This window comes from Salmo salar, chromosome 12 (genome assembly GCF_965601325.2).
Source record: "Salmo salar chromosome 12, fSalSal1, whole genome shotgun sequence".
NCBI classification, from domain to species: Eukaryota; Metazoa; Chordata; class Actinopteri; order Salmoniformes; family Salmonidae; genus Salmo; species Salmo salar.
The window spans coordinates 8,430,064-8,440,701 of record NC_138302.1 but is presented as its reverse complement, the minus strand read 5'-3'; the positions used below and the strand labels follow the sequence as shown (position 1 = coordinate 8,440,701).

The 10,638-nt window shown below is 40.7% G+C and overlaps 1 protein-coding gene across 2 annotated transcripts; it reads left to right on the top strand.

The window, feature by feature from the left end:
* The first annotated feature begins 1,347 nt into the window (after positions 1-1,347).
* LOC145859392 (uncharacterized) lies at positions 1,348-7,331 on the top strand. Of its 2 annotated transcripts, XR_014379576.1 has the most exons (4): positions 1,353-1,770; positions 2,246-2,343; positions 2,477-2,654; positions 6,404-7,331. XR_014379576.1 is itself a non-coding variant. In XM_082958530.1 (3 exons), the coding sequence occupies exons 1-3, from the start codon at positions 1,609-1,611 to the stop codon at positions 2,550-2,552; spliced, it is 336 nt and encodes a 111-aa protein (XP_082814656.1). In that variant the 5' UTR covers positions 1,348-1,608; the 3' UTR covers positions 2,553-2,655. The 2 variants fall into 2 exon arrangements, 1 of the variants encoding a protein (XP_082814656.1); XM_082958530.1 differs by lacking the exon at positions 6,404-7,331 and having other exon boundaries at positions 1,348-1,770; positions 2,477-2,655.
* Positions 7,332-10,638: the final 3,307 nt, after the last annotated feature.

Sequence of the window (10,638 nt, the reverse complement as noted above, 5' to 3'; positions counted from 1 at the left end):
AATGTGGCAGAAATGTTTTGGTACACTTCCCCAGATCTGTGCCGTGACACAATCCTGTCTCGAAAGGAATATATCACATCAAATATAGGCTACTTAAAGTTCAAGTTAGATCACACATTCCGCTGATTGTTGTTGCAAAACGTTTCTTAAACGGAACAAAACGGGGATAAACATACCTGAATTTGTCCAATAGAAACTCTCGTCTGCAACTGACTAATGATTATACCCTAGGTCAGCTAGATGCAGGCAAGAGTGTGCAAGGTGGTATTGAATGTGTCACTGTCTGTCCATGTGTCACTGTCTGTCACCTCAAATGTTTCTCTCAACCTGTGTGCACCTACATTCTAAATTTGAATTCATAGGCTAAGTTGTAGCAACCTCATGATGGGTATAGGGGAAATGTTAGTATCATGTAGTAGCCTAAACCTATCGCTGTTACATTGAACAGGGTGAATGAAATATGAATGACAGTCATCTAATATGCTGTAATAGAAATAAGGCCATGTTCATGAAAAAAACAAATTGTCCTGCCTCATTTTAAATGGCACTGACCGCCACTGTTAGGGTGGTGGACCATTCTTGGTACACATGGGAAACTGTTGAGCTGGAAAAACCCAGCAACTTTGCGGTTCTTGACACAAACCGGTGCACCTGGCACCTATTACCATACCCTGTTCAAAGGCTCTTAACTATTTTGTCTTCCCAATTCACCCTCCGAATGGCACACATACACAATCCATGTCTCATTTGTCTCAAGGCCTAAAATGCCTTATTTAACCTGTCTCCCCCCTTCATCTACACTGATTGAAGTGGATTTAACTAGTGATATCAATAAGGGATCATAGCTTCCAGCCCCAGCTAACACACCTGACTCCAATAATCACCTAATGATGATCTTCAGTTTAGAATGCAGTTTGATTAATCAGCTGTGTTTGCTAGGGATGGAGAAAAGGGGTGACATCAATCCGGCCCCCGAGGACTGGAGTTTCCAACCCCTGGTTTACAGGATGATTTGTATCTTAGCTTTAAGGGAATAGTACCGTCACATCTAGATAAAAACGAATGTAAAAACTGAACAGAGCAAATGTGTATTAAAACACAACCTATTCATATAAGTATTTATTCAGCATTACATATTCAGATGAATCTTCTACGTCTGTGTACAGGACGGTATTCTTTGTAAAACGTAAGAGAAAATATATCAGCTTATTGTTAAATTATTATGACGTTCTTTCCAATACAAAAAGTGTTGTAACTATTGTTTCCAAACTGCGTTACCACTCCAGTCAGCAGATGGCGATGTGCGTCTTTCATGTGTTGCTTCTTGCGTGACGTATAATGGACTGGACGGGACGCTTCTTCAGGAACAACAACACGGCTACTCTTTCTACCACCTCGGTAGCTTGCTAGCCAACATACAACTGAAAGATTGACGCTTTAGACCATGTTAATGTACATTAGCTAATCTCAGTGTTGTTAACACAGTTCAGTTGACGTGTTAACTTTAACCTAATTTGCTTGTTCAATTTGCAAACTTGTTAAATATTTATACTGAGGTTTGCACCAGGCTAGTAGCTAATGCTAACTAGCTAGCTAACATCCCCGACCATGACCTCACTAAACTACTCGTCCCCTGCAAAAGAAGAAGAGGTCTGCTGTATGGAGGAAGAAGCTCTGGGACTGAACATTGTCGTGGAAGAAGAAGAGGATGTTATAGAGGAAACAGAGGAAGAACCTTTTAGAGAGGAAGAGGATGCTATCTCAATAAAGGTGAAGAAGGAAGACGTCTTGGGAGTGAAAGAGGGGGAGACAGAATATCAGATTACCACCCCTGAGTACTGTCTTAAAAACAGGGCCACAAACTATGCAGTTGTTGAACTAATGTGGGGTTTTAAGGGGCATTCTACTGAAGTTCTACACTTGAATATGTTGTTCAGTACTGTAGGAATTGTTAAAGTTTCAATCGTTGGTACATATATTTTGGGGACTTTTAAGTTAGATTTATTGAATTCTCCATGTGGTCTACATTAAAGTGCACCTCATCTAATACAACAGGCTTTTAAAATTCAATATTGGAGCATAATTTATACTTATATCAAAGGGATGCAAAAGGCACCCATTTCGTGGAACTACCCTTTCACATTTGCATTTTAGGCCCTGTTTAGAGATATTAATGCCTCTTGTAAGACCCTATGATTGTAATAGACGTAAGTTTACCATCTGTTTGATGTTCTCATTCACACAGGAGAGAGACATGACTATTGTGGATCCTCTGGGGAGCCTCAACAACATCCTGATGCTGACGAATCAGAGAAGAGTCTCTCCAGATCAGAACACCAGATGGTACAGCTTGGTCTGGTCTAGCATACAGCTTGCTCTATCGGGGTCTGGGCTGGGTTTCTGTAAAGCACTTTGTCAACAGTGACATCAGCATCCATACTGATATGTGTCTGTGTCCCCTCTTTATGGTTACCAGGACAACGCTAGCCCTTCCTCCCTCCCGGAGTCCCCGTGTTGTGCCTCTCCCGGTAGCGCCTTACTGCTGGGTATGAAGAGGTTGTCTGTGCTGCTGGTGGGCTGCAGGAAAACAACGGGGCTGAGTGTAACTGTGAGAGGAGGAGAAGAGAAGAAAGGATCATTTTTGACACATTAAAGTAAGTGCTGTAGTTTAGTTTGAACAAATAAAATAGATCTGCCCACTGGTATCTGTTACCAGGACAACCAGCAGAGTTCTGTTAGTTGACATGAAGATAGACTGGTGGATATGGATGTTATGAATATCATAACACTGAAAAAGGTTTCTGCCAATGAAAAGAGAGAAACCAATAGACCATATAAAACCTTGATGAAAGTTAGCTTTAGAGAGAAAGTTTCAAGATGATCTGATGTAAGGTGCATGTTTTACAAAAACCTTTCCTGGGAATGTTATGGATGTTACATTGCCTGTCCCAGTCAACCCCCCTATTTTTACAAGACTCTAGAACAGGCAAGCAAAACTCCTGACAGCAGTGGCGGACTGGCCGTCGGGAGCACCGGGACGTTTCCTGGTGGCCTGAGTGTTGTTTTGGCCTGCCATGAATGGTCAACTTGACCCGCCATAATATAGCAAACAGGAATGAGTTGATGGAGAATCCATGCATCAGGCGCGACTCTCACGCTCTCGTTGCAGTGTCCACGTGCCAAAAATGACATCAGGTCTCTCTATTTTTTTCCCAGCGCTGTATTAATGTAGCCTACTGATACACTAATGATAGTGAGTATGATAAGAGTATTTTCTTTGTAAAGGTGGAGAAGGAAGCAGCAGCACTAGAGCTTCTGGTGCTCCTGCAGAACTGGAGATGGTGGTCAGTACAGAGTTAGACTCAGAGCAGGAACCTTCAGATACACGTTTAAGTTTAGGTTATTTACAATGTTAATCTCATTCTGCAGAGCAACCAGATGTGCAGAGAGAGGTTCAGTACACGGAAAATAGGAAGGGACAGCAAAAGCACTGAAAATCCAGTTTTATTATTTTGCCCAAAACAGCAAATAAAGTAATTGAAGTCATCAGAATGTCGATTCCGCAGACAATTGCTGTTGAAGTGAGACAGGCAGGGATGTTCTCAGTACAAATGGACACTACACAGGATTTAACATCCAACGACCAGTGTGCAGTAGTTCTGCGATATGTCACTGATGTTGTCCACGAGAGACTCATTGTGGTCATTGACTGAGTCATCGACTGGACAGTACTTTGTGGACCTTGTGAAACAGACCCTTGAGAAGATGGACAGAGAGTTGAAGTCGGAAACTTAAACGTAAAAAAAAATGCGAATATTGAATGATCCCCAATGATCCATCGCGTTTCCCAAAAAAAACGTTTTCAACATACAGTTGAAGCCGGAAGTTTACATACACTTAGGTTGGAGTCATTAAAACTCGTTTGACAACCACTACACAAATTTCGTGTTAACATACTATAGTTTTGGCAAGTCGGTTGGGACATCTACTGTGTGCATGACACAAGTAATTTTTCCAACAATTGTTTACAGTCAGATTATTTCACTTATAATTCACTGTATCACAATTCCAGTGGGTCAGAAGTTTACTTACACTAAGTTGACTGTGCCTTTAAACAGTTTGGAAATGTTCCGAAAATTATGTCATGGCTTTAGAAGCTTCTGATAGGCTAATTGACATAATTTGAGTCAATTGGAGGTCTACCTGTGGATGTATTTCAAGGCCTACTTTCAAACTCAGTGCCTCTTTGCTTGACATCATGGGAAAATTAAAAGAAATCAGCCAAGACCTCAGAATACTTTTTCCAAACGCCTGAAGGAACCACGTTCATCTGTACAAGCAATAGTACGCAAGTATAAACACCATGGGACCACGCAGCTGCCATACCGCTCAGGAAGGAGACGCGTTCTGTCTCCTAGAGATGAACGTACTTTGGTGTGCGAAAAGTGCAAATCCCAGAACAACAGCAAAGGACCTTGTGAAGATGCTGGAGGAAACAGGTACAAAAGTATCTATAGCCACAGTAAAACAAGTCCTATATCGACATAACCTGAAAGGCTGCTCAGCAAGGAAGAAGCCACTGTTCCAAAACCACCATATAAAAAACTGACTACAGTTTGTAACTGCACATGGGGACAAAGATTGTACTTTTTGGAGAAATGTCCTCTGGTCTGATGAAACAAAAATAGAACTGTTTGGCCATAATGACCATCGTTATGTTTGGAGGAAAAAGGGGAAGGCTTGCAAGCCGAAGAACACCATCCCAATCGTGAAGCATGGGGGGTTGCAGCAACATGTTGTGGGGTTGCTTTGCTGCAGGAGGGACTGGTACACTTCACAAAATAGATGGCATCATGAGGCAGGAAAATTATGTGGATATATTGAAGATATATCTCAAGACATCAGTCAGGAAGTTAAAGCTTGGTCACAAATGGGTCTTCCAAATGGATAATGACCCCAAGCATACTTCCAAATTGTGGCAAAATGGCTTAAGGACAGCAAAGTCAAGGTATTGGAGTGGCCATTACACAGCCCTGACCTCAATCCTATAGATAATTTGTGGGCAGAACTGAAAAAGCATGTGCGAGCAAGGAGGCCTACAAACCTGACTCAGTTACACCAGCTCTGTCAGGAGCGATGGGCCAAAATTCACCCAACTTATTGTGGGAAGCTTGTGGAAGGCTACCCGAAACGTTTGACTCAAGTTAAACAATTTAAAGGCAATGCTACCAAATACTAATTGAGTGTAAGTAAACTTCTGACTCATTGGGAATGTGATGAAAGAAATAAAAGCTGAAATCATTCTCTCTTCTGACATTTCACATTCTTAAAATAAAGTGGTGATCCTAACTGAACTAAGACAGGGAATTCTTACTAGGATTAAATGTCAGAAATTGTGAAAAACTGAGTTTAAATGTATTTGGCTAAGGTGCATGTAAACGTCTGACTTCAGCTGTATATACAGAACAAAAATATAAACACAACATGCAACTATTTCAACCATTTACTGTTCATATAAGGAAATCACTCAATGTAAATAAATTCATTAGGCCCTAATCTATGTACTTCATATGACTGGGCAGGGGCGCAGCCATAGGTGGGCCTGGGAGGGCATAAGCCCACCAACTGGGGAGCCAGGCCCAGCCAATGAGAATTTGTTTCTCCCCACAAAAGGGCTTTATTACAGAGCTAAATACTCCTCAGGTTCATCATCTGTCTGGGTGGCTGGTCTCAGACAATGTGGAGGTCCTGGGCTGGCGTCGTTAATACGTGGTCTGCGGTTGTGAGGCCAGTTGGGTGTACTGCCAAATTCTCTAAAACGACATTGGAGGCGGCATATGCTAGAGAAATTAACATTACATTATCTTGCAACAGCTCCAGTGGATATTCCTGCAGTCAGCATGCCAATTGCACACTCCCTCAAAACCTGAGACATCTGTGGTGTTGTGTGACAAAACTGCACATTTTAGAGTGGCCTTTTATTCTCCCCAGCACAAGGTGCACCTGTGTGATGATCATGCTGTTTAATCAGCTTCTTGATATGCCACACCTGGAGGATGGATTATCTTGTAAAAGGAGAAATGTTCACTAACAGGGATGTAATTGAATTTGTGCACCAAATTTGAGAGAAAGAAGCTTTTGTGCGTAAGTGAAGAATTCTGTGATCTTTATATTTCAGCTAATGAAACATGGGTCCAACACTTTACATGTTGTATTTATAGTTTTTGTATCATCTTCCCAAATTGACAATGGGGAGATCTTACTGTGCTTTGTGTCTGTCTCTTCGTTACCTATTTTAGGTTTAATAAGGAAGTGTGTAGGTCGCGTTCTGTATCATACAGCTAGTTTTATCATGTAGAGGTTTCATTCAGGTCTCTCTTTACATAAACACTGTCTTTGGCAGGAGAAAAAACAAACCCGGAGGAACCAGGGACATCCAAACCAGCAAGACAACACCTCTGCTCCCAGATTGGAAGGAGTTTTACCAAGTTAGGAAGTCTGAAAAGACATGAGAGGAAACACACAGCAGAGAAGCTATACCATTGTGCCCAGTGTGGAAAGAGTTTTAACCACTTAGGAAACATGAAATCTCACGAGCGAATACACACTGGGGAGAAGCCATACCATTGCGCCTGGTGTGGAAATAGTTTTAAGGAGTCAGGAATGCTGACAACTCATGAGCGAATACACACAGGGGAGAAGCCTTTCAAATGCTCAGACTGTGGGAAGACATATTACTCATCACAGTCACTTAAAAGTCATGTAAGAAACCATGAATAATTATTCTAATTGTAGAAAGTATACTCAAAAATGTCATTAGACTAGCTGTCATTAGAAAATATGAATTGAATATGGAGTATGTCAGTTTGAATATAAAGTAGATCAGATTCCATGTGTTTAAATGGTCCTTTTTTAAACTCTGACTGTGTGTGTGTTTATCTGCATGTGTCATTCCTCCAGCACTACAGATAATCAAGTGATATTTGGATGTGATGCATTTGCTCCATTGTTTACATGCATTGTTGGCCCACTGATGATTTTAATTTACAAAAAATTGTTCACAGACTGTAATGGAAAATGTTACTCAGTTATGTGGACACATACAATTATGTGACTAACTTTGTGAAACTGTCATATTATAATCTCCTGTTCCTGGGAGTATTATCCTGTGTTGCAAACCAATTTGCACCTGCGTCCTTGTACAAATAAAGTCCCTCCCAGGAACAGGAAACAAAGATATGTGCTCATCACCCAATGCTTTGGAATTCAGATAGTGTAGACAATGTAATTGTTATTCTCTCTGAGCTCAGAAATAAAGAATCTTGGTTTGACTTGGACTCCAGCAGATCCTTATTTTATAATATCCAACACAACTCGCCCACGGATTGCTGTTTATCGTTGTCTCAATGAAGAGTTCCTCGTTCGACTTTCCTGGGGGCATTTACAAACCTCCCCCTGGTTAAATAAACGTTGTTTCCACATCATTTCAACAAAATAAATCCATGTGATGGTGTTAGATCAATGTAGAACACTGATTGGATTTGTAAAAAGCCATCAACATCAGGTGTTTTTCATACATTTTTCACTGAACTTGCAAACTACATCCAATGTATTGATTTCATGTTGAATTGACTTTAGTTGACATGTAAATGGAAACAAGATGTTGAACTGACGTCTGTGCCCAGTGGGCTGGTTTGAATAAGCGGCAGGTGTTGGATCAATATCCACCTGCTGTTAAATTCACATGTGCCGAATGAAAAATACAAGTTAAATTGGTTTCCATCACATTTTCAACTCTACTGATCTTCTTTTTTTTTTTAAACGTTGAGTTATATAGTGTCGTGGAAAATTGTCTTAAGAACATAATAATCTTACAAGAACTTGTGAATTCAATATAGACTTTAATACAGAGTAACAAAGCCGAGCCCTTCCATGGAAGGACCCTATTACACACGTAATAGAGCCAAGCCCTTCCATGGAAAAGACTAAATTCTCATATTACAGAGTCCTATCTTTATAGGATTCTGTCTTTGCATAACGCATAGAGTCCCCTCCCTCTATATGAAAATAGCTTCCCTTGACCGTTCTTTACCATTATCTCTCCATATCAGTTGTTGCTTGATAACGCCCACATCTGACAGCTGTATAGGTTATAATGCTAGCAGGGCCTCCTCATGTGGTACAAAAATAATGCATGCACTGCATACTCATGTGTGGTCCTCTTGCCGCCATCCTTTTCTCTGTGCCCCTTTGTCTGACTATCTTGAATGTATTTGGGGCCCTTTCTGCATAACTCAAGTACAGTTGTCAGGTCGCTATGCCTCCCACCGTGGCCTGTTGCTCTATTAGAACCAGATGTCATCTTCTCCTCCTATAGCCAATGTATTTATGTTCTTTCTCCTTCAGCACAGCTGCTTATCTCCCACAATAGCAAACGTGCTCTTGTCCCGTGCACTGTAGCCAGCAGCTCACATATACAGTGATGGTAGGCTACATACATAATGAGACTATTATGGATAAGAGAGATATTTTATTTGTCAAACAAAATAATAAACCATGTAAAACAAACTAACAAATCGTCTGTCGTCATTTATAAAATTGTAAAACCATATCCTATTTCGTTCAGCCTGGTCATTACTTTTGAAATGGTTGGATCAATAACCATCTTCATGATATGGATGAAGCCTGATTTGGAATGTCTGAGTAGTTCTATCTGATGTCATAATACACCCCTCTGATAATCAAGTGATATTTGGAATGTCTGAGTAGTTCTATCTGACATCATAATACATCCCTCTGATAATCAAGTGATATTTGGAATGTCTGAGTAGTTCTATCTGATGTCATAATACACCCCTCTGATAATCAAGTGATATTTGGAATGTCTGAGTAGTTCTATCTGATGTCATAATACACCCCTCTGATAATCAAGTGATATTTGGAATGTCTGAGTAGTTCTATCTGATGTCATAATACACCCCTCTGATAATCAAGTGATATTTGGAATGTCTGAGTAGTTCTTGCTGGCTTCATAGTTTACTCCTCTAATAATCAAGTGATATTGTTTACATTTAGGTTGGTGACCCACTCTGATGATTTATATTTTACAGTGTGGGGCTTTAAAGGAATAGTATGGTGACATCAAATAAATAGGATTATTAATCATAAACTCCTAGAGCAACAATACACTGCAGCTTTGACGTCAAGAAGAGAATGGGCTGATGGGTGGTGGTGCTACTCTATAGGTAAGGCTGTCCAATATGAATGTTCAATACACACAATAGGTTGATCAGTAGCCAGTTAGCTAGCTGCTACAGTCCAATATGAATGTTCAATACACACAATAGGTTGATCAGTAGCCAGTTAGCTAGCTGCTACAGTCCAATATGAATGTTCAATACACACAATAGGTTGATCAGTAGCCAGTTAGCTAGCTGCTACAGTCCAATATGAATGTTCATTACACACAATAGGTTGATCAGTAGCCAGTTAGCTAGCTGCTACAGTCCAATATGAATGTTCAGTACACACAATGGGTTGATCAGTAGCCAGTTAGCTAGCTGCTACAGTCTAATATGAATGTTCAATACACACAATAGCTTGGTCAGTAGCCAGCTAGCTGCTACATCTTTAGACGCACAGCTAGCTAACACAGCTAGCTAACACAGCTAGCTAACACAGCTAGCTAACACAGCTAGCTAACAACAAAGTCAAAATGCCCTCCAGGCCTGTTGGTGGCAGCAGTGCACTACAACCACTGTTTACCGGAGCTTCCTGAGGGGAAAATAATTAGGCAGTATACAGATTGATTAACCACGTTTCCATCCAAAGTTGTTATGTCAGTAAAGTCATACCGTATAAAAAACTCACGACAACTGTGATGGAAACAGGAAGTTGTGATCGGTGGTGGTGTACACTCTATAGGTAAGGCTGTACAGTCCAATATGAATGTTCAATACACACAGTCAAAGTCCTGCAATAAAAGCTAAGACACTAATATTTGTGTAAACTATACATAGTTGTGTTCTTTGGTTGTGTTCTGTGGTTGTCACTGAGTTGGCTGATGTCCCATTTCATGGGGCCAGTCCATAGTTAAGGCTGTACAGTGCTCTGTGGATGTCACTGAGTTGGCTGATATCCCATTTCACTCCATAGTTAAGGCTGTACAGTGTTCTGTTGTCACTGAGTTGGCTGATATCCCATTTCACTCCATGGTAAAGGCTGTACAGAGGCTATAGAAAGGCTTTTTTCACATTTTGATGCCTTGAGAACAAATAAGAAACGCGCACAGTCTCACTGCTCTTTAATAAGCTTTGCGTATCGACCTCAAGGCCTTCATCATAGTATCACTGCTCTTTAATTTAGCTTTACGTATCGACCTCAAGGCCTTCATCAGAGTATCACTGCTTTTTAATTTAGCTTTACGTATCGACCTCAAGGCCTTTATCATAGTATCACTGCTCTTTAATTTAGCTTTACGTATCGACCTCAAGGCCTTCATCATAGCATCACTGCTCTTTAATAAGCTTTACGTATCGACCTCAAGGCCTTCATCATAGCATCACTGCTCTTTAATAAGCTTTACGTATCGACCTCAAGGCCTTCATCATAGCATCACTGCTCTTTAATAAGCTTTAC